General features: G+C 40.8%; 2 protein-coding genes across 2 annotated transcripts; one reads left to right on the forward strand and one right to left on the reverse strand.

Moving 5' to 3' along the window:
* On the forward strand, positions 1-19355 carry LOC308292994 (sodium/hydrogen exchanger 3-like; the record flags this gene model as incomplete). Its single annotated transcript, XM_080735419.1, has 16 exons — positions 1-385; positions 9818-10120; positions 10915-11075; positions 12181-12259; positions 12405-12582; positions 12884-13104; positions 13237-13439; positions 13739-13828; positions 14028-14098; positions 14227-14356; positions 16346-16491; positions 16936-17059; positions 17758-17928; positions 18186-18240; positions 18394-18480; positions 19078-19355. 16 exons carry the CDS (start codon positions 1-3, stop codon positions 19353-19355), a joined length of 2682 nt encoding a protein of 893 aa, XP_080591545.1.
* A 944-nt stretch (positions 19356-20299) lies between these two features.
* On the reverse strand, positions 20300-25014 carry olah (oleoyl-ACP hydrolase). Its single transcript, XM_080735002.1, has 7 exons — positions 24949-25014; positions 24586-24741; positions 23555-23693; positions 23198-23297; positions 22454-22623; positions 21968-22050; positions 20300-20610 (listed from the first exon to the last, which is right to left on the reverse strand). Exons 2-7 carry the CDS (start codon positions 24713-24715, stop codon positions 20468-20470), a joined length of 765 nt encoding a protein of 254 aa, XP_080591128.1. The 5' UTR covers positions 24716-24741; positions 24949-25014; the 3' UTR covers positions 20300-20467.
* Between the last annotated feature and the right edge of the window lie 126 nt (positions 25015-25140).

Genomic DNA, 25140 nt, shown 5'->3' on the forward strand with positions numbered 1-25140 from the left:
ATGGCATCTAAATGGCGATTTTCTCTTTTCCTGTTCATGTCACTGATGGTCAGCGGCCTGCTCAGCCTGCCCAGTAAGACTGGGACTGAAGGCGGACATGCCACGGAGACCAGCACAGGAACTCACACTGAAACAGCCACTGACCATGGGGCCAGCACAGGCACCGGACATGGGACAGACTCTGGCACAAGCCATGAAACCAACTCGACAGCACACGGAACCGGACACGAAACTGATCAAGGTAGTGGGTCAGGCCACGACGACTCCCATGGACATGGGGCAGCACCCATCACCACCCTGCCAATTGTCAGCTGGAAGTGGCACCACGTCACGACCCCATACTTGGTGGCCCTCTGGATACTGGTTAGTTGGATGTGCAAACTCAGTGAGTTCCTTTAAACTTCTTACAGTAGGCTACTTTATCCTGTGTTATACAAATAAAGCCCTGGTTTTTGGAGGTACTTTATGGTTTCGTTTGTGGGTTTCAATGATGAAGGCAAATAGATGATCATTATTTTAACCTAACCCTGGCAGTGTTAATGCCATGCCTTGTACTCCAGGGGTTATTTTCTTATCATAGCTCTTTGGGTTGGAAATGCTATTCTGTGTTGTGTACCTGTGATAGATGAAGGCCAATGAATATCATTACAGACAATAATTGACACTTGTCATGCTATGGGAAGAGCCTAGGATATGAGCATGGGGTAACATTTCTATGCTAAGTAAAAAGAAAAGGTTGACCACAACACTGCAATACACAGATACAAATGTATAATGAGGCTGTCATTCTGGTCAGAACGACCTTCCTCAGAACGACCTTCATGTACCGAGGAAGGTTGTTCCAAGCCTCATTAAATATTTTCATATGCAGGTGTATAGCAGTGCTGTGATGGATCTATTATTTTTCTATTATTTTCACTGACTGTTCAGCCCTACGGGTCCGTACCTGCTTATTTTGGGTGTGCATTATCTTTTTTGCTTTACAGTATAATACCTCCTTTCTCCATCCAGACTAAAAACATGCATTCTTTGTGGTGTAAGGGGGTTTGGAGAGCATCACCCACCAGCCAATTCTAAGTTGTGTATAGGCATAGATTGTTATGATTGATATTTAATCTGAACAGACTGTCTGTCTCAACCGTTGATCTACTGTAAAGGCACAAGATAATGATTCTGTGTGTGTCCGGGCCCAACAAAAGGTTCCTCATATGATGACATCACAGGCTATCCTCATGAAATCCACTATACGCCATACCATTTCCATGAGTATAGGATCCCAAGATTCACATGTTTTTTTAAAAAAAGATTCGTTTTTGGGCTTTTGCCTAAATGGGGGGAGAGATGGGGAGTGACATGCGGCAAAGGCTGTCAGGCATCCATACCTATGTGGCAATACCTACCGGTAAGTGGTATGCGACTGGACCAGTAGGCCAGCAGGCACCCCAAGATTCACATGATTTTTACCACTGTACCGTATGTGTAAGTATGTGTTTATTAGCCTTTCACCATGGGTATGAACAGGCACTGAAATGAGATACACTCAACAACAGTCTCTGCACTTTACAAAATAGTGGTGTCCATCTGAATGGTTAGTGAGCCCGCCTAGGGACTCACCCAGTCCCGGAGGTCCCAGGTACGATTCCAGCTCTCAGCAATGTGTCAAAAAGACCAAGACACTTACAGTACCCCTTAATTACTCCCCCCTCCGTGCTCCTCTGTGGGCAGCACTCAGCTGAGAAAAAGAAAACATGGCTTTTCAAAGTGTGCAGCATGCTCATGTAAGGGCAGATGGCTGGTAGATGTTAGCTTTCACATTGGTCTGAATCAACACAAATCAGAAACCTTGTATCTCTAGATTAACCTTTTATGTTTAATTTCTTTGTAAAGTAGTGCCCTACTTCGTCATAGTACAGTCAGTGTCACTTAATAGACCCATATTATGTATAAGTACGCTCTCAGTTACAGACTGTTACATTACTATAATGATCACTAAGTATTTTTACTGTGCAGATACATGATAATCACAGTCATAACGACTACAAGAAACAACATCAAATCAAGAGTAGACTCCACACACAGTTCTATAGATAGAGCAATATAAAGTTCAAAGGTCATGTAATGCATCAATAATGTGCAGAATAGCAAAGGCTGTGCAGAATGCAAATGTTATCAACGGGTCTCTGTCTTCATCAACAGATTGATCCTACCTGTCTATGCCTATAGTATGTTTGTTAAGGTACTCTAAAACAGTGATTCTTAAACTTTTTCATGTAGGCCTAAGTAGCCTTGCTGAGCCCTGAGGCCCATGGGGCTGCAGCAAATCTCCTGTTTCTGTAGCATGAGGCAGCTTGATGTACAAGTACACCACCTGGATATGACGCTAGTATGTCGCAGAGACTTAACCCCAATCCAACCCTTAATGCTGAGTGCCAAGCAGGGAGGCACTAGGTCCCATTTTCCCCTGTGTTTGTTATGACCCTGCAGGGGACCGAACCCTGACCTCCCAGTCTCAGGGCTGACACTTTGACCACAAGGTCACTGAGCTGGTTTTCATGACAAGGACCCCCAGATTAATATGTATTTGGCCGTGGACTCCCACCTGAAAAGATCTTTTGTTGGGGACCCAAATTCAATTCAACACTTTCACAAATGGCAGATACAAGCTTACAATGAGCTTATAGAATTTTTAATAGCCAAAATATTTTTCGATGCACACCTCAACGTTTGGTGACAGGTGCGTGGGTAGGACATATAGGTGAAAATGTTTAGAAAGAGATCTCTGATAATAAAATCAAAGAAAGAGGTCAATGAAAATGACAGACAATGTCACGATGAAATAATAGCCGAAGTATAAACCCCAGACCCCACTTTGAGAACGACTGCTCTAAAATGACCAATGCTTGGAAGTGTGAGCCCTTGACACCATCTTTCACCGGACACCAGATTTACATAACTAAACAATAATAATATCTATACATCTTTAAGGGCACGGTCTCGAAAAAGACAGACCAATGGGCATTTAGTTGAGTGTGGACTAGCTTCAAGTATGATAAAAATCACAACTAGTGTGAAGTGAGCTGTGCTATTTATGAGTTCATTTCATCAAGCGTCCCGCTGGCCAATCACAGCGCATCCTGCGAAGCTTGGCCAACGGGACCCTGGGTGTACAAAAAGTCGTTTGAACCAAGATGTAGGTAGGCCATATCTCGGCCAGATGTAGGCCACGCTTCATTTTTGGGGGCCTGGACATTTTTCGGGGAAACAGTGACTTTTAGGGAACTGGACAAAGCCAGATGTTGGAGCTTAGCTCCTTCCAGGAGCAGCGCTCAATTTTTTTTATAAGGTTTAGATATTACTGTACAGTACAGTATATACAAATAAATATATTTAACTGGATTTGTTACACTGGATCAGTTAAACAAACCCAAATAAGACCAACCCCAATCCTATACAGACAGACTTTATGACTTTAGACTCAGTATGTTCTGTCATTAGAGTGGACAGAGGTGCGGACAATAGTGCATTTTCTTCATAATGAGGAAGGTGCAGCCTCTTAACTCCTCCTCATAGATTTACAATGTTTGCTTTCTTCCAGCTTAAGCTTTCTCAGTCCATTCATTCGGCTTGATTTTAATTGGAGGACAATAGACAATAAATGGGGGTTGGTTTATTCATCCTGAACGCTGGGAATGTCTCTTTTCACCAGTTTCGGTCAATGCAACATGCATAGCTCAGCTCTTCATCAACGTGACACATTTCATAAGCTTGTAGATAGAGAGAATAGTGTAGACCCCTGGGGGGCTCCGGTCAACAAAGTATATAGGGTTTAAATGGTTTTAAATTATAATACTGTCTTTCATATATTTAGAATTGAAGATTGAAAACTAGGGGTTCATGATTCTGAATCCATTGCAAGCATTTGTTTTGCATGAAAAACATTCCTTGGGCTAATAATGGCACCAAAGAACTGTGAAAAGTGATGACTCATCAAAAAAGAAGTGAAAAAAGTGATGACTCTCACCTTTCACTCACAGTTGCTTGCAATGGATTCAGAATCATGAAGAACCCCTAGTTTGACCCCTCACATGCTACATAAAGCATATAAGAGTAGGGCCTTTTTTCAAACTAATAGATAAAACAGAAATAAAAAGTACGGCATGACATCACAGGTCATCTCACATTTTGGGTGACTAGGTCCCCGGCTAACATGTGTTGTCTCAAGTAAGACACCTGTTCCACAATGACAATCTTCGAATGCTATATAGTCTGCAACGACGCTCCATGAAAGCGATGTAAAGGAAGTTTGTTTGTCATTTCTGTTCACAAAAAAGTATTTAAAATACATTTTTAATTGTCCGCTAAGCAACAACCTAGATATTCTTAGCCTAATTTGATTTAGAGTATCTGTACAGTAGGTATTATGCGACTGCAAAGTTTCTGTCTGTCTCCACTGACCTGTCTGAAATAAAAATATTTGGGATTTACAATAAACAGCCATAAAATAAAAAATTACACAAATTGTAAGAGTGGTATTTATATTGCATTAAATTATGTTTTCAAAGTCACTACCGTAATTCCATTTCGTTTTTGACTTGTACTTTTAGGCTATTATGGAATACAGTATCTAATTCTGGAGGCAATTTGATCCAGCTTTGTGTTTTTATCTTTGAAACCCAGCTAGCTCAAAATAAAGATGACATGCCATTGAAATGGATCATTTAGCTTGACCTTCCACTGGTCACACCATAACATAACAAAAGTGTGAATGCCATTTGATCCAACTGTAGCATTATGTAACTTCCAAATAGAAATAACCTTTGAGTGATTTGTCCTTTATAGGTGTTGGCAAAAACATACAAGTAATGACTGATTACCCAGGCTAGTGGCTGGCCACCTTTTAAAATGTCATTATAAATGCTTATTAGGCTCATTATGTGAATTGTTGCATGACTATTTTTCCGGGGGCATTAAAAGTCAATATTCAGTCATGAAGGTGAAGAAAATAATTATTGTCCTTGTACAAAGCTTGGGATAAAAGGTTGAAAATGTTTGAGACATGATCATTTCCAAATATGTTAAAAAATGTAGGCAGGAATGAAGATGTCAAGAGATTCATTTGGACGTGCTCTCTGATGTATTTCGTTATTTCTAACTAAATACATGCCACCACACACCTGTTTGCAAATCATAGAACCATGGGCATCTTACTCTTTGTGTTGTCAATAGAGCTATTGTGCCTTGTCTTACATAAACATGGGCAACATGCCAGAGAAAACATCCATTCAGACAAAACTTTCAACCTCCGTCTTTACGGGAATAAATAGATATTATAAGAAGATATAGAGTCCTTTTGCTACATACCCATTTTAGTGATAAAGTCACCCTTTCAAGTTAATGATTCAATAACTCTCAAATACTAGAGTATGTACTTGGTAAATATGCTATCATTGCGTCAACCCAGGATTTATTGTTCTTAGAAAGTATTATTTTATGATTGTGCTGACAGTGCTGCCAATCATGTTATATGAGTCAGTCTATTTTGCAAATAGGGAAATATTATGTTGTGAAACTCTGCATGTATTATTTTTTAGCACATGTTAAAGTAAAAAGAAAACAATTAACAGGGACAGCTCAAGGTCTGAGGATGTGGAAGTTTCTCCATGAGATGACAAAGTTTTGTCACCTCAAGATAATGAGCAGTTTGAACCCAGGTTGAGTCATGCCCATGTGAATCATTAAAATGCTGGAAGTTATGACTAGAATGCACCCACCGAACACCTGTCACTCACTCACACTCATACACAAACATATGCCCTCACATGAATTGTAAAAAAAAAGAAATAATAACCAGTAAGACTCCCTAAACGGGAGATAAGCGACCGTCCTGTCGCATGTATACCTGCAGCCTCATGGTGGCGTGGCGCTAGAACAGGGGCATGTGAGAAATCAGGGGCGGAGGTTGTGGTTTGTGTGCAAAGTTTGGCATGGATAGGGTCAACGGTGCCAGAGATAAGAGTATGGCCAAAAGTGTGACGTGACGGACAGACAGAGGGACTGACTGACTGACAGACAGCCGGTGAAGGTGTTGATAGTAAATTGCGACCTGACGGTCGCAATGAAAGATTAATAGAACTTGAGTAAAAGATGAAGATAACTGACTGGACATTTATCAAAACATTTCAATCAGTAGGCCTAAGTAATTGCGACCGTCAGGTCGCAAGTTACTATGAAAACCTCCACCGGCTGTCTGTCAGTAAGTCTGTCCGTCATGTCACGACACACTTTTGGCCCTACTCTTATCTCCGGCACCGTTGCCTCTATCCATGCCAAACTTTGCACACACACTCCTTGGCTGGCAAACCACAACCTCCGCCCCTGATTTCTCACATCCCCCTCTTCTAGCGCCACCATGAGGTTGCTAAGGCCAATTTGTGTATACATGCGACCTGACGGTCACTTATCGATTAGGGAGTTTTACTGGTTAAACATACCCAGCATAATCCTGAGAGTTATTTCAACATCCCCAAGGTTAAATTAACACTCAGGATGTTGCTGTGTATCTGTAAGGGGTTAGAGAGCTTTGCAATTTAATGCAAAAAAAGAAGAAACACAGACAATGAGTAACCAGAGGGGCCTCTAATGAGCTTCCTTACTGTACATCACCACCCTGTCCCCTGTCTCCACTGCAGAGAGAACATATTTATAAAGGGCTGAGCCTGTGATTCTATACACCTCCCTGCCACACAGCCAGGAGTACGGGAGATACAAAGCCTTTTACCACAAGTGACCGAGAGACTGACAAAGCAAGAGATAGACTGAGGAAAAGGAAAGAGGGAGAGGCAAATATAAGCGTGAGGAATAGAAATAGAGAGATAAGAGGGGAGGTGAGACAGAGGAGAGAGGAAATTCGATGTGATGGTGAAAGCAGACGATTACAACATTCCCAAGGCCAGGGACTAAATATATGTACCCAGCTTTGATACAGACAGAGTGCTTCCAGAATGTCTTTGTGATGCCAGGGCAAAGACTGCACCTGACATCTATAGGGGGTGAGAGAGCATCAAAGAGGTCAAAGGGACACAGACTGGCTTTCTATATAAAGTGGGACTTTAACTTTTAATCTATTTCTCAATTTACTTGGACGAATGGAAAGCCAGAGAGCTACATGCTCCCAGCTGTTGTGGGCAGTGTTGCTGACTAGTGTAGTCACAGGCGTGACAGTGACAAGTGCTGAGGCAGTAACAGGCCAGAGTTCACATCTGGAGACTGAGGTGCCGGGATCCAAACCTAATCACACTGGAGATGGACATGTTGCTATCGAAGGGATACCTATTGTGACCTTTAAATGGCACCACGTGGAGACCCCCTACCTAATTGCATTATGGGTAGTAGTGTGTGGTGTAGCCAAACTAGGTATGTAACTGACCATTACAAAGTCTAATACTTTGGACTCTAGATGAATCTGTGTCTATGGATGAGACATTTCAATATAGAATATGGGACAAAGTTGCAACAATGTGTCACAAAAACTGTACTGTACTGTATGTAGCACAGACATTATGCTCATTGCTAGTCCAGGGAGAAACTTTATGTGTTTTTGTGACTCTGTGCACTATAAGGCATTCCATTGCAATACTGTACAGTTAAGTGAGTGGTGAAAATGTGTCAATATTGACTCTTAGAATCTTCTTTTTATTTTAATTCTGTCTTTAGTTTTGAATGGTTAAAGTTCAAGTATTATGTGAATTTAAAGTACCTAAACATAGAGGGAAAGACAACGAGGGTAGCATTCATTTGACAACATTGATCATCTATTTGTTTTCACAACGTTTGAATACCTTATCTCAGATCCGGAGGGGGCTGTTGTGGATCTTCCAGGCCTAAGTCACTCTTAAGTCAATCAAAAGCTTTCCAAATGTTTTTTTTTGGAGTTTAACAAAAACATATGGGCACAGTTCTGAGAAATGTCAACCCCTCCATCCGAGCTATGGTTAACTTAATATTTAACAAAGTTTACTCTAAAAGTACATGATACATTTCTGCAAAATGTAAATCCTTGCCCTATGGACAAAGGCAACACAATCAACATTTTGGGTAAAACAAGTCCACCCAAAGGTCAAGAAGACAAGACAGTTCTTGTCTCAGGGAAATTTTATAACCTGTCATGAATCTACTCCCCTTCAAGTCATTGAAGAGTACAGATAAAACTATAGATTATGTTGCATTGTGGCATTATACTGTATAATCTATAAATAGAACCATCAACATACATTCAGTTCAGTGTTAATTTTCGAACCCTGACTTATAAACGGTCATTAATTATGTTCAAATAACTTCCTGCATTTATATGGTGCCAACACACTGGTTAATGATACTCCAAGAAAAAAAAGGCATTTTCCTTGTCCGTCGAGACAGTTGATCATTTGCAAATTTCCTCATCTTGCAAGTTTACGTTTTGTGGTTTTAGATCAACACCGTGACACATTTTCACCCTGAGATCCAGACTAATTAACACATTCTAGTACTCTTTGTGTTGTTCACCAAGTTGACTCATGTCATAAAATATATATAGACCCAGAAGAAGGCAGCTCAGTCTGTCCCAAAAGTTGGTGATTTTTCTGTCTCTGTGTCGTGTCCACAGGGGTGTCGCACAACATTCTGGGCCCTGGGTAGGGTACAAGGATTCACTGTGGGCCCCCCATGAATGTTCTTCATAGGGGGAGGGGGTTCGTTTAACCCATTTAGACTGGGAACGCATTATTTTGCGTTTTAACTATTGAAAAATAGCAAATATACAAGCTCACCGAGTGCCGCGCTGCGAGCTTGTAGATCTGCTATTTTTGAAAAATCGTGAAAGTCTTCGAATATTTCAAATCCTTATAAGGTTTTTTTAAAAAATCTATGTTTCTAGGTCAGTGGCGCTCAAATCTTTTCATGTGAGGGACCCCCAAAATGATATGTATTTGGCCACGGACCCCCATCTCAAAATATTTAGTTCCAGGGACGCCCCAGAAGCAAAATTTGAGTTACAAATGTTCGCTTAAAAAAAAATACATACTGTATATTCAATGATTTGCACAACTTAATAAAAAATACCAGATCTACAAGCTCGCAGCGCTGCAGCGCGGCACTCGGTGCTGTGCTTTGAGCTTGTAGATACGCTATTTTTCAATTGCTAAAGTATAAAATAATTACCCCTTCCACATTGGGCCCTAGTAACTCAGTCCCACTCCCCCCCCCCCCCTCCCCCCTTGTGACGCCCCTGCCGGCAGCTATGAATGTGTACTCCTTCATTATTTAGTGCTTAATCCTTTGGCTGGCACCTCACAAGGACCGGCTGACGGCTGTGCACCTTTGGTAATCATAAAATATAGACCTACCACAAATAACACAGAGATCCATTATTTGGGTTCATGACAGATAGTTTAAGAAATATTTATGTACAATGATGATGTCAGAAGGACCTTAGTTCTGAGATCAATATTGGCCATTCCTATCAAACTATTGTTTGATAGGATTCTTTTTGTCATGTCTTTCACTGGAAATGTTTAATTTTTGATGACTGATGATTATGTAGTCCTCCCAAACCTCTGTATTTTAACTCCTAATGAAATCCATAACCTCCCATTATGATCCTGTTTCTCTCCTTAATTATAGCTTCATTGCTGATATTTATGGATTCATTACAACACAATCCTAAAACAAAAACTAAAAAGAAATGCCAAAAAGGAAAGATCAGAGGAGTGGAGGTAATGAGTGTGTGTACAACAACAAATGAATTAAATAACAAGCAGAGTCTTCTCCTGTCTGTCTCTAGTCATCGAGGCCAACCACCACGTAACCAGTGTCATCCCGGAGAGTGCCTTGCTCATCTGCTTTGGCTGGATCCTGGGGGGTATAATCTGGGGAGCCGACAAGACGCAGACCTTCACCCTCACCCCGACGGTCTTCTTCTTCTATTTGTTGCCTCAAGTCATCCTGGACGCAGGGTACTTCATGCCCAACAAGCTATTCTTCAGCAACATGGGGGCCATCCTGACCTATGCCGTCATTGGGACATGCTGGAATGCTGCCTCTGTTGGGCTCTCTCTGTGGGGGTGTCATATGGGTGGGGCCATGGGTAAGCAAGGAATACTTTCACTGATGACCAGACAAATGGCTAATAGTGCAGTTATATAGTGCCTTTATCCAAAGTGCTTTACAATATAATTACATTCACCCATTCACACACCGACGATGAAGGAAACCATGCAAGGCAGTTAGGGGTTAAGTGTCTTGCTCAAGGACACTTGGATACTAACGTCCAGCATGAATTACTGGACGTCTTACGCTGAGAATTAATGTAATCGGCATTCGGAACCTTCCGTATCCCGAGCGGCCGCTCTACCTCCTGAGCCACTGGCACCCCAGGACAATGTGTAACAGTAGAGTTGGCTTTTACGAGTCCTGAAAGAGCTAATTTTGGAATGTCAGATATACTGTAGAAACTGAACACTAACTCTGTCATTGCTCAGTCATTTTGATTCTTGATTTAGTTTCATTCTGATCAGATAAAAAACAAAGCCAGTAGCGGGGAAACAGTGATTCAATAGGGCATGTTATGGCTATACAGTATCTACCAATTACATAATGTGACCTAAAGGTCATGAGAGGGATACAAATAAAGTGTCTATGAACTACTACTGATTAGCTGGAATCTATAGAGTTCACTTCCAAAACAGGTCAACTCTGGAATACAAATCCTCACTGTATTCCTATATTGAGGACCCAACCCTTAAAGCACTATAATTTTGCCAAGGTACTTAAGTCACCTGTTTTAAGAATAACTTAATTTTGTTTTAAAGCCATTTCCAAACGTTAATGATAATACATTTAGTAACAAACCGCTTCAACCTTCTGTCCTTGACACTGCAGGTGATCTAGACATCGGTCTGCTGCAGTATCTGCTGTTTGGCAGCCTCATTGCGGCGGTGGACCCTGTGGCTGTGATCGCCGTGTTCGAGGAGGTCCACGTCAACGAAGTCCTCTTCATTATGGTTTTTGGAGAGTCCCTTCTCAACGATGGTGTCACTGTGGTTCGTACACAGATAACTTCTAGAAATATGAACAATGAACACAGAATTAACGGGATGCAGTGAAAAAAACTGAACAAAACACAATAGAATAGAATGTTTACCTTGTTCTTTCATCACCATTTTCAAGATGACATTCTCAGCTTTTCTAATTAAGAATCACACTGGGTTCTTACATTGTAGACACATCCATCACTGAACAACCAGTAAGACTCCCTAATCGGGAGATAAGCAACCGTCAGGTCACATACACAAACTTTAGAAGGCAATGGTAGCCAATCTGAAGGGAATATGTGAAATGGGACAGATCCATGTTGATGACATGACTTTAGAGATACTGTGTAACGCTTTGCACGATTTTAGGGCAAAATCTGTAGGAGCAGTGTCCAAAAATGTGTTTTGCAAAAATCAGCCTGATGGTGGCGCTAGATGGAACAGATGCATGTTGATGACATGACTGTAGACATATTGTGTACCGCTTTGCGTGATTTTAGGGCAAAATTTGTAGGAGCAGTGTCCAAAACTGTGTTTTGCAAGAATCGGCGTCATGGTGGCGCTAGAAGAGGGCCATGTGAGAAATGAGGGGTGGAGGTTGTGGTTTGGCAGCCAAGGAGTGTGTGTGCAACGTTTGGCATGGATAGGGGCAACGGTGGCGGAGATATGAGTAGGGCAAAAGTGTGACATAACGTGACGGACAGACAGACTGACGGACTGACAGGTGGTGGAGGTTTGATAGTAACTGTGACCTGACGGAATGCCTGAAAGGCAAATATACTGCATGAAGTGTTTGCCTACAGAAGTGCGTGTGAAATAAGAGAGCCCTATCGCTTATGTCACCTCACATAAACTTTACTTTAGAGTCTAGCCCTATTCAATCAGAGAGCCTTTGAAGGAGGCTTGATCACAGACCACAACAATATATAAAAAATTGTGATGTAAGTACTATTCATTCCACTCCATTCTACGTATAAAAACAAAACACTCAAGCTGAATGAACTGAAAGAGAGTTGACATTTTACTCTACTGACCTACGTCAGGTACTATTCATGTTTACACATAACTCAGCTATTGATGTTTAGTAATCTTCTTGTTTTTCTACCTCTCTTAGGTGCTTTTCAATGTGTTCGATGCATTTGTGTCTCTAGGTGGATCACAAATCGATGCTGTAGAGATCATCAAAGGCATAAGTATGACTCCTACTTTTCTATACAGTACACAGTATACTGTACATACATACACATACATACAACAAAACAACAAATTAGATTATGTTATATATTGGTTGTTACCATGACATGTTTACAATCCCCATCCTCTCTTTCTCTCTTTCAGTTTCGTTCTTCGTAGTGGCATTCGGAGGATCCTTGGTAGGCTTTGTGTTTGGTTTGCTAATCTCCCTGCTGACCAGATGCACTAAGAACATTCAGATTATTGAGCCAGGCTTCATCTTCGTCCTGGGATACCTCTCCTACCTGACAGCTGAGATGCTTTCCCTTTCTGCCATTCTTTCGTAAGTGGCTATTGATTTTTCGTCTTGATTTATTCTTGTGTGTCTTTTAAAATACAGCAATTATTAAATTTGTCAGAGTTGTGGACATGAGGCGCAAGTCACTTTTGGTGACTTCAGTACTAAAACGTAGGCTACATAAAATCATACTTCATACTGACCTGGACTTGAGGTGAATGAAAAATAATACATAAAATAATAAAGAATAATAAAATAAAACCATGAATAATAAAATAATTATGATCATGTTTACTTTACCATGATTAAAAATGTATTCCCTTGTAATTTCCTCGTTGTCGTATAGGATTGTATTCTGCGGTATGTGTTGTCAGAAGTACATCAATGCCAACATGGATGAGAAGTCCGTCCAAACTGTCAGATATGCCATGAAGGTTTTTGCCAACGGCTCAGAGACGATCATTTTTGTATTCCTCGGCATCTCGGCCATCGATAAAGGACTATGGGTTTGGAACACAGGCTTCATCCTGCTCACCCTTCTCTTCATCTTCGTTTACAGGTTCATTGGTAAGATAATACTCTGGCTGCTTTTCTCCATTTAACATGAAAATGATCCACACACTGTCTGGAATGTCATACGAAGTTCCATAAAAAAATGTGTGTGTGTGTTTGTTGCACCCTTGCATGTGTGCAAAACAGGTGTGTTCTTCCTTACCTGGATCCTGAACAAATTCAGGCTGGTCCGAGTGGAGCTGATTGATCAGATTATCATGAGCTATGGTGGCCTTCGAGGGGCTGTAGCATACGGCCTGGCTATGATGCTGGATGACAACAAGATAAAGGAGAAGAATTTGATGATCTGCACCACACTCATTGTGGTGTACTTCACAGTCATGCTTCAGGTGATTTACAAAAGAACATGAAACTTGTAGATACGAGGTTTCTGCCTGTCAGTGACAATTTGCTGCATGTCATCTTTTTCTCTCACTGACCCACCTATCAAAGGTAGATAAAAACACCAACATATTTTAAAAATGAAATAGAATAAACCAGAAACCTTGTTTCCAAATGGAGAAGCCGGTTCATAGCAGCTAGTATAACTCACTACATCTTCTTCTTTTGTATATCATTGTCCTTGATTATTTCTCACTACATGTAAAATAATTATTGAAATATGGAACTAACTTGTTCTTGTTTGCAGGGAATAACAATGAAACCCCTGGTTAATTGGCTGAAAGTAAAGAGAGCTGCAGTGGTAGAGATCACACTTGTAGAAAAGGTTCAGGATAAGGTAAATTCCCAAGCATATACAGTAATATCTTCAGTGTAAATTTAACTCTGGAAGTGTAGGCTTCAGATGCTTAAATTACCATTGAGGATTTCACTATGTACCCTTTCAGTTTATTAAGGCGATGACGGCAGCATGATACAGTACATAAGATGTCTGGTTATCGTACAACCAAAACCAAACGTCTCTCTAAATTTTGTAGGTGTTTGATCACATGCTTGTCGCCATAGAGGATATATCTGGACAAATAGGACACAACTACATGAGAGACAAGTATGTGAACAAGCCATTTCAAGCTTTGTTTTGTCGCACAATTGCACTGAAACAACCTCCCAATGTTCCATCAATTACCCCATGTTTGAAAGATTTAGTAAAAATGTATTTCTTTTCCTCATTTAAAGGTGGAGTCATTTTGAGAACAGGTGGATGTCGTGGCTATTAATAAATCCATCTGTGAGGAAGAATCGCGACCATCTCTTTAAGGTCTTCCACAAACTGAACCTCAAAGACGCTATGGACTACGTTAAAGAGGTAAAGGGTGAAACATAATTTATTTTATTTATCTTTTACTAACTGGTAGTGGTAATTAAGAAGTATAAGACGCCTCAGGGTGTCTTTCTAGTCTTGTCATGTGACTCATGTCTTGGCCATCTGGCTACTGATGTACAGTATATCAGACCAGTTACCATATATGGAAATCCATGTACTGTATATGGAGATATGCTGTGAGAGACCAAACATGCTTACTCAGTTATTCGTTATGTGAAAGTCCTATGATGTCTGTAGTGGCGTTTCCATAAAGCTACTTTTTGCGCATTAACGGCTTAATCGCAAAATCTTTTTATGGAAACACTTCAATTTGCGAATAAACTTTCATTATCCGCAAAAAAGATAATACGCTTGGAGGAGGAGGATTTTGAGGGTTAATCGAATAAACTAAATTCGCTTAAGTGAATGGAAACGGGTCAGACAATAAATGCGAATAAAATATGACGTTCTGGTCCATATCGTCCTCCAATAACACTTTCCCCCGCCGCTTAATTAACGTCCATTGTATAGCGTTAGCCCACAAAACAAATCGGTTGTTACACACGGAGTGTCCCTTCGTCATCACACCGCGTTGCGCGTGGAAAAAGTGGCCGTACAAGCTCGCATCTGCGACGCTGCAGGATGCAGTCTGCCCGGAGGACTCAACCAGGCGGGGGGGCGGCCGCCTCGGCTCGGGGACTCGGGGCGCCCCGGCCGGGGTCGCTTGCTCTGTGCTCCCGCCGGCCGCACTTTCTCCGCGGCGGTGCGTCGCGACTGGCTCTGGGTCGGGAATCGGGATGCGTGTGCAGCGAGTCACAGCAGTGCCCTCACGTCTCTCGGTCTGAAAAATTCAGCCCACAAAACAAACCTCGGTACACACGGAGTGACACGGACCATGTGTAAATTCCTCCCGTTTTCACCTCAAGCCATCGGTGGCGAGCGAACCCTTCCTCATCCCATCCCACGGTGTTGCGTGCCTGACGTGCCCAATCTACAAGCTCACAGGCACAGCAGCTCATAGATATATGCAGCAGCTCGCATCCACGTCTCCGCGCCGTGTTGAGAGCTTGCAGATCGGCCACCTGACCTTCCAGAGGACGCTAAAACATGCACTGTGCAACTGCAGCGACGCGACCGCGGTTTTCCCGGTGAACCGGTAGCTTTATGTATTGAGAGGAACTCTTGCCAATTTCGTAAGAGACTCGTCGCCAATTGTATTTAAAAGTTATTTGGGGCCATGATGATGATAACACCTTCTTCCCACTACTAGACAGCGACCGAGTCACAGCAGTCAGACGTGCAGACGCCAGACGGTGCAGTGCTCAGGTTCGGTCTGATAAAAATCAGCCCGATCAACTCTTGCGACGTCGCTAATTCGAATGACACCCGCAAATGGAAACATGCTAAATTCGCTTTGTCTTAATACGTATTTCTGATAATTCGCTTCCCTAATTCGATTAAGTTTATGGAAACGCCACTACAATGTGACATCTGACATCATAGCCTTTTATGCCCATATATGGAGAATGGAGATCCCTGTCTGTAGAACAAGCCACACCGATTTGGGCTATCTTGGCCATCTGTCTTGGCCATATATGGATTCTGTTAGTGTGGTATGTGTGCGATGTGGCCTCCATGGGAATTCCCATATGAAGTCCTGTTAGATATGGGCTTAATATGAATGACATCAGGGAACTCGACATATGGGCATAAAAGGGTTGCTGTTAGTGTGACATCACAGTGAAACCAGAGCGTGATGTATTTGTTTCCAAAATTGTCAATACATTTAGCTATAGTTTTAGTCATCAAAGTATAGTTTTTATTTAGTTTTTTTTGTCAGCGAAAAAGGCCTAATCAACGGGGGGAAAGGATTGTCATAGTTTTAGTCGACAGAAATTAACACGTGCCTGCTGGCAAGGCATAGGTTATCTATCACAGGTCAGAGGTAATGAATTCGATATCACAAAGGATTCCCCTGCTCTCTTGCTTCAGGGCGAACGCAGAGGTTCCCTGGAATTCATTCGCAACGAGACTGCAAACGTTGATTTCAAGAAGAAGTTTGGAGACGATTTCTCAGACGTGATGCCTGACATCATGACAGATACATCAGTTGACCACCTGCCGGTGTCCTCCATTCTGTAAGCCACACCTCCCCCTCATCTATTTTCACCATAATCACAGGAAGGTGCAAAGTGGGTTGTGCTGCACACTGTAGCACTGTTGCATAAATACAGGCCTGCATAGAGTCAGTGATGAGTGTAAGCATGAACAGTACTTATTATTTACCAGAAACACATCCAGTTATTCCTTTAAAGTTACATCAATTTTAATTGTATTTCAAAGTATGGTCACCAAACAAAAACCTTTTGAAAATTGGTATTCAATAAAACTCACAAAGATAAAATTAGAAAAGTAGGTGGTCAACAACTGCCTCCATATCTGTGCTCACTATCCGCCCTCTGGTGCTCAATGCAAGCAATAGCAGCACTTTCCTGGCTTCCATGACTGCCTGGCCAGTGGAGCAGCACTGTTACACCTTTAAGGGCATGGTTATGTTGAGTTAACTTTGGTTTCTCCAACAGACAAGATACTGTGCCATCAGTGAGCTTGGACCTACATGAGCAGGACACGAAGAGCATGAGGGAAACGGAGGACATTAACAGTCATCACCTACTGCAGCAGCATCTCTACAAGGGCAGGAAACAGGTAAACCTTGTCCCGACTCCCATCACACTTCACAGCTTCAGTAGTAATAAAACAACAACGATCCAACGAAATAAGTTGTTGGTGACTCCACGTGTATCGCTGAATACAGGTGTTTCTACAGCAGTGGTTGCCCAAACGTTTTAGCTCGAGACCCAAAAGAGAAATTAGACGTTTGCCCGGGAACCAAACTAGTGAAAACAGCAGATCTACAGAACAAGCTCACAATGCTGCATGAAGCTTGTAGATGGGCTATTTTCACAACTTCTTAAACTTTTGTTGTCTAATTTATGGAATTTCTTAGATTTTTCTTTTATTTATTAATGAAATTACTTTTGTTTAATTAAAATCTGAAATAGCCTAATTAAAAACAAAATGTGTGAAACAAAAAAAGTAAGGGACCCATAAAAATGTGTCCGCGACCCACAAATGGGTGTTCGGGAACAGTGCTCTACAGAAGTGATTCTCAATCTCAACCATTTTAAGGACCGAACCCCAGTTTGGTATGCAATATGCATTAGGCCACAGACGCCCATTTGATAAGATTCATTTGATATGATTCCTGGCTGGAACCATTGCTGCTTCACATGTTAACAATATACAATAAACAGCCACACCATTCTGCATTTCACTGAAGTAAAGGGAATCTCTTTTGTCCTATGAATCGTTTTGAACTGACTCCTTTTCTTTTTGGATTATAGCACAGGCACAGGTACAGCAGAAGTCATTTTGAAACCAACAAAGATGAAGGTGAGGTGCAAGAAATCTTCCAGCGGACCATGCGGAGTCGCCTGGAGTCCTTCAAGTCTGCAAAGATGGGTGTAGCTCCACAAAAGACAATATCAAAGCACCCAAAGAAAGACCACCAAAAGGTTGGAGTATAGTATAATATAGTCAGTGGACTAAAGTATATCCACTTGGAATGACAAACATTAACAAAAAAAAAAAAAAAAAAAAAAAAAAAAATATATATATATATATATATATATATATATATATAATGTATACATTGTTTCTTAATGACTATTTATCATAACTGTAACATGCTGTGGATTGTTTTCCTTTTAAAAGATAACAAGGTGTTTTGCACACTTTCAAAAAATATTAAATGACTACTCTGTTAATGCAGATGGGAAATGGACACTCAATGGACAAAAGCAAAAGCCATCCATTTGGTGATGAAGGTGTGTAACTTTTTTCTTCTTCTTAAAAAATGTGCTACTGAAGCCTAAATTATATTATTTGGTGTAAAATGTGTTATTTTGTTAACGTGCTAAAATTGACGTTAGAGCCCATGCACCTTTTGTTTTAAAGTTGGCTTTTTCTTTGTTCCACAGACTTTGAATTCTCTGAGGGTGACACTGCCTCTGGTGGTGAGGCCTCTGGTGGCTCATTCCCTATGAGGGTCACCTACAGAGCAGGAGGTAATACGCAATACCTTACTTTAAAAAAATGTTACAAGTCGAGGGCCGGACTGGTTCAATGTTTATTTAAACGCGAGCTTGCGGTCACGGCCCCTCGATACGCGCCAATGCACTAGCAGAGCATTGTGGGACTTGTGGTATTATGTGTAGCAGAGTGACTAACTGCCTCAGCCTGATTGTATCAAAAGTCTAATATTTCCCCTAGTCCATATGGATATCCCTTTGGTATGATGGTTAAGATGTTGGACTTTCATGCGGGAGACCTTGGTTCAAATCCCAGGCATAGTATGTGCAATATACCAGTGGGCCAGTTCTAATAGTAATTAAATATCATCCCGCGGACCAAAGATAATTCATTCACAGGCCTGATTTGGCCCGCGGGCCTTGAGTTTGACATAGACTTTGCAACATAGAATAGGCCTATGCAGTCTTTTGGAATTCACTTTTGTATACTGATCTATTGTATCCTCTTTTATCCTTTTTATCATCAGGTATTATAAAAATGAATATAATTTTTGTTATATATTGTTTCATCACCATGCATCAAAAACTAAAGTAAACACAACACTGAATCCATTTCTTTCCTATCTTGTGCAGCTGGAATCGAGAACCCGGCTTTCATGCCTGATATCGACCCCATGGCGCCCATGCAGATTCCACCATGGCTGGCTGAGGCTGAAATAGACAGCAGCACCGTAGCCCCTTCCCAGAGAGCCCAGGTCAGACTTCCTTGGACACCTAGCAACCTCCGCCGCCTGGCCCCTCTCCGCATCAGTACCCACTCAACAGACTCCTTTGTGCTGGCAGACAGGCCCCCCACACAGGACAGTAGTGACGAACCACCCCCACCTCGGAGAGATGGAACCCACATGTAGCCCCCCCCCCCCCACCCCACCCCCAAAACCACCCCCTTATCAACCATAATCTTCTACTCCCTTTGCACTGACTCCTGACTTGGTTGCCAAAGACACAAACACAGACTTTGAACCACCTCCCTCGAAATATTTACTGAGGGATTTACTGAGCCATTGTTTAAACATAGTCCTGCATTTCTAGATGGACCATTCAAGATCCCATAACCTTTGTGCCCTGCTAACAGCTTCTTTGGTTGCTCGTTCCTCAAGCCATGAGCATACAAGTGGTTATTTACCAACTCGGGTTGAACATTATCTTGTCTTACTTCCACTCGTGGTACACAATCGTGATAATGTCCAAATCCAATGGGTCCAAAACAGGTAGTAGATATATGAGCATAACCTCTGTCTGTACACAGTACAGTATATTCATGTAGAGCGTGAATAACAGAAGCAAGTTTGATATGGAATATCTCATTTGTATCTATTTTTACCTAAAAGTAGCTTATTTTGTCGGACATCTTATCCCTGAATGTGACACTTTTTTTTCAAGCACATTGTAGATTTTTCTATTGATAGAATTAAGAAAATGTATTATTTAATATTTCCAATATGTAGGACTAGAGAAGCTTATGAAATCACATTCAATTTGAATTAATTGCTTTTCTGTGTGTATTTGGTTTTTGTTTGTTTTAGAGCAATAATGAAGGTCAACTTGAACAAAGATGCTATTGTAAATGCCACTTGTATAGTAAAGAAATATTATATTTATTCAGCAAACATGTTTGCTGTTATTGTATCAATTTGTCCATCTAAAATCTGTACATGAGTTCAGACAGATATTTTTGTGAAACAAAAACAGTATTGAGTGACTGAATATGTTTTTGGATTGTACCCTTTAAGTCATATTTGGCAATAAAAAGCTGATCATAAAAAATATGTCATTGTGATCATGTTAACAGATTATGACCCAGGCTTCCATCATTTTAGAAATTAACTTAAGACACTTTACTTATAATGAAATACTGTACAACAGGTACAGATCAGTACATATGTGAATGTGACACCACAGATGATTCCATTGCAAAGAATCAGTAAACAGATCATTTAAGACTTTCAAATTAATTGTCTCACTACAAGTAGTCCATCTCTGATGTTTCCAGGTATTTTGTGATATAGTCCAATATATCCTTTTCATTTCTTGCATCTTTCAAGTAAAAATGAGATCCATCAAACATTTTGATTGTGAAATCTCCTGAAGAAATGTCTTTCCATGCTGTTAAATAAATAAAACAACATGTAAACAATATCAAAGAGGTACAGACAAATATGTAAAAATAAAAAAAGTATTATGTCAATGATTTGGCATTTTCCTTCACACGTATACAATTAGATTTACTTGTTACTTGTACAGTTGTATTAATGTGTCTTGTACAGTTGTATTAATTCTTTGATAAGTAATTAACATGCAATAAGCAAATAGTTTTATTTTTTATCATTTAGATTAGCCAATTATTATTTTCCCCCAGAAAGACGTAGCACCTAAGCAGTGGTAGAAAAAGTACTCAAAGTCATTTCTCAAGTAAAAGTATCAATACTGCAATGTAGAAATACTCTGTTAAAAGTGAAAGTCTGGAATTCAACATTTACTTGAGTAAAAGTACAAAAGTATTGGTATCAAAATGTACTTAAAGTACCAAAAGTAGAAGCACTTGTTATGCAGAACATCCTATTTGAAGTGTGACGCATTGTGAGCTTGCATAACAAAGAGTGTATAATGGAACCAAATTACCCATATTTGGTTCCATTTGTACACTCCAAAGTTACAGACTCATGAGGGGCCATTTGGAACCCCCTCAAGGACACTTTGAGAGCCACTGCCCACTGGTGTAGCAGAGAGTTTCCAACATGCACACTGACTCTGTTTGACCAGAATGGAACAGAGCTTTAATCAGTATCATTGGTAAAAACTGTGAAGGAAGTAAGGAAAGGGCCCAATTTCTTTACAATATTGCCGCTGTGCATAGAGCCTATCGTGTTCGTGCAGACGCTCGGCCAAGCCGGATGCACCACAGTGGATTTACCCTGCACCACCCAAGCAGCAACCTCGCCAGCCAATAGTTACTCTGAGAGTGTACACTGCTTGTTAAATCATGAATCAATCCAAATTTACACAACACAGAATGTAGGACTTGGCAAATGCTATTGAAAGGCATCACATAGAACGCAGTAGGGATGGGACAATATGAAAATTTCATATCACGATTATTGATTATTGACAAAAGAAATATCGATTTACAATATCACATTTGCACAAGCTCGCAACGCGCCGCGACGCGTTAGATCTGCTATTTTTTGGCAAAGACATTTAATTGACAGTGGAAAAAAAGACTGTATCAAGTACATATATTATAAGTACCTTTTACCAATTATAGAGGGTTTAAGTGGTACCGGATATGCAGTTCGGCAAATAAAAAGTGAATTGATCCCAGTGCATGATGGAGGACGATATCACAATAAATTAAATATCCACGATACGATTATCGTGAGTGTTTTTTATCACGATAAACGATAATATCATTTATCGTCCCATCCCTAAAACGCAGTCATGCAAGAGATATTGGAGGTCTAACCTTGTAAGTCATGTGGAATGTCCTGCTTTCCATCAAAACATGTAACAGGGCAGGAGAGGAAAGGGCTGCTTGGTTTGTCACACCTGGAAAAACAATAATATTAACATTATTAACCTACACCTGTGTTAACCAGAGGTCATAAAAGAATAACCAAAATTGCCCATCAGTGGATATACAAGACACACACACTTGCAGAGTGGCCAGATTTACTAAAGAAACTACCTATTTTACAGCTGCAATGATATCAATAATTACTTTGCTATGGTGTACTGATGGAGGAGACAGTAAGAATATCTAAGAGTTAACAGTACAGTAAGTGATTTGTTAAATATCTGAAAAGAATCTGAAAAGAATCTTTGGTGTACAGTGTTTGTTCAGTTACAGGGTTCTCCCTGTGTCTTCTGCTCTTGAGCTACTGGAGTTTACCTACTGAGGAAAAGGTTAATAATAAGGATAAAACATTCAAACACAGTAATGCGTGCATACCTGAAAGTCTCCACTACGTGTAGGTCAGCCCTCAGAGCAGGCAGGAATAGTTTCATAACCTCAGGGTTGGCCAACAACTCAGGGGGAGTACCTCCTATTGAAGTCATCCACTTGAGAAAATCCTCATCCGACAGTGCACTTCTGTTTGGGGCATTGATGCGCGTCTCTGACTGTGACATACAGCAAGGACAAAATGAGGATTGGTGTCTCACAAAATACATCACATGTAACAAAATCTGTCAGAAATGGCTAAAATGCACTAGGAAAATATGTGTTATTAAAAAAGAAAAAAAAAAAAAAAAACAGGGCAAACAATGTGAAAAGCTTTGGATGTGAAATGGTGGGTCTAGCTAAAGGACGATGTGTACATACTGTAACTACTGTAGAAATAGACCCATTTCACATCCAAAGCTTTTGGTGATAGGGATATGGACAATATATTGGCATGGTCTAAAGCTCAGTTCCTCCTCTGTTGTCAGTGCACATAATTCAAAATGTGTTTTGGGCCAGATCTACTGTTGGTAGAACAAGTAACAGAACATAGCCACCGCACTCATCCAGACCTACTTCAAGGATGAGTTATGCTTAGGGCTTAAATTAGGGAAACAGAACTAATATGTAAGGGCATAATTACAAGCAATTAATACTGTAGTAACAAGCACAAGAGTCAGAGACCCGAAAGGCCTAACAACAGATGTTAAAATATAGAATAGATTGAACTGGGTACAGTACAAGTGCACTTACATATGGTGCAGAGGCACCAGAGAAGAAGACGTGTAAAGGTTCCAGGTTGTGCACTCTCTTAAGAGCATCTGCTACAGCAAAACTGGTCATGGCTCCAAAACTTTGACAGAACAGAATATAGCACAAATGTGAAGAAGGCCTACTTAGAAAAACAATTTATAATATACAAAAGTTATTTTAAGGTGGGGTAAGTGGTAAGTGGCTATATATTGTGATAGTAATCATTGCTATAGACTAGTGTTAAACTAGCTGATAAATGGCTCCTCTTTCCTTTTTTGTCCCTGTTAATGAATAACCACTCTATTACTATCACAAACATTTATGTTATTATATGCGAAAGTCCTTCTTTCATTGTACCTGTGGCCAAAGAGGATAAATGGCTTCTCCTTCAATACTGGTAACAACACACTTGTGACCTCATCTATGATCTGCTGCATGCTCTGAAAGAATGGCTCCTTGGCTCGACTTTCTCTGCCTGGGAGTTTAACAGCATACACTGAGAGAAGAGGGAAAGGATACAAGATGTTTTACAAGTGGGACTATTAGACCCACAAACTGCTGAAAATTCAATGGACTCAAGAGCAACAGAATAATCAACTCAATGTGAGTTCAATATGTATATGAGCTTTTATTGTTGTCACACAGACAGAGCCATACTGTAGGTGAATTTAGATGAGTACGAATTGGAGCCTTGTTTAGTGTTAAATCTACGTTGATGATGATTAGTGGAGCTGCCTCTGGTGTTGTGATCGTGAACATCCTTGACCTTTAGGAAGTAGTTTGTCAGGTACATGAGTATCTTGGAGGTGTAGTGTATCTTGTACACCAGGCCAATTGCAAGATGCTGTACTCTGTCAGCTACTTTGAGCCACCCCATGCTTTCGTGGTGATGATCGGTAAGGTGGGCCCGAGGAGGAAGACCAAGCACGACCCTAATTAGTTTGTTCTGGGCTGTTTGGAGCTTTAACTTTAAGGCATAGCGATACCAGACAAGGACTCCGTAATCAATGAGGGGCCTAAGAGCACCTCCTTGGGTCTTTCGAGATGTAATATTGATCAGCGGGTCAACTCTTTGCAAGAAACAAATTTGTTGGTTGACTTTATTGATTACTTTGGTAATCATTATTTCACTGGATAGGTTAGCCTCCAGTATGCAACCCAGGTAGCAGATGTGGTTTTGTCTTGCTATCACAGTGTCACCTACTTTAATTGTGAAGTTCTCAACTTTGCTTTTCTGTTCTGACTAGATCCAAAGAGGATACATTCAGTTTAGTGAATTGAGAGTCTGTTGTCATTGAGCCAGGTGCAGATCATGTTTAGTTCACAGTTAAGGGCCCTTTCAACCTGCAATATAGAATATATAGACAGACAGAGTAATGTAATGTTACCTTCAATGGAGTCATTGAGGACATTTCCCCAACGTGCATAGTGCATGGACCCTCCACCTGCCCATGGGAAGCAGATCAATCTGGCCACAGCATCTGGCTTTTTGCGGAAACAGTTGATCACCTTGTCCATCCTAATGGAAACACAGTAAGCCTAGACTAAGAGGTTAAAAAGGTTATAAAAGTTACAAACTAATGATTCTGACATAGCCTACCCATGTGGTGAATGGTTGAGAACAGAGACTGAAAGCTTGACTATTACCACCACAAACAATTATCTGATGGGAATTGTGGTTTACAAATTGCTGTCGTATCTGCCTGTTGCTTGCTCACTCTCTCCCAAATGTCTTATTTATTCATCCATACCTTATCCCTGAGGCTTGAGTGTTTTGGTCTTAGCTTAGCCCCCAAATCTACAGCTTTTCAGCTTCCTTGTTATGTTATCTTCTTTGGGTATTGAAAGTAACTTTGAATGATACTGGAGACATCTGTAGGCTGGAGTGTGTAAGTACATCCAGGTCTATATGCCAAGTTTGTCACATTGTATATAGCCCCCTC

This window comes from Nannobrachium achirus, assembly GCF_963921795.1.
Source record: "Nannobrachium achirus genome assembly, chromosome: 10".
NCBI classification, from domain to species: Eukaryota; Metazoa; Chordata; class Actinopteri; order Myctophiformes; family Myctophidae; genus Nannobrachium; species Nannobrachium achirus.

What these genes read in the sequence shown, in the direction of transcription:
- olah (XM_080735002.1), bottom strand. Translation starts at nt 24,715, where the DNA reads ATGGACAAGGTGATCAACTGTTTCCGCAAAAAGCCAGATGCTGTGGCC. An exon ending in CCTCAATGACTCCATTGAAG is followed by an intron (nt 23,694 to 24,585) that starts GTAACATTACAT and finishes CTCTTCTCTCAG; the next exon opens with TGTATGCTGTTAAACTCCCA. An exon ending in CTGGTGCCTCTGCACCATAT is followed by an intron (nt 22,624 to 23,197) that starts GTAAGTGCACTT and finishes TGTATGTCACAG; the next exon opens with TCAGAGACGCGCATCAATGC.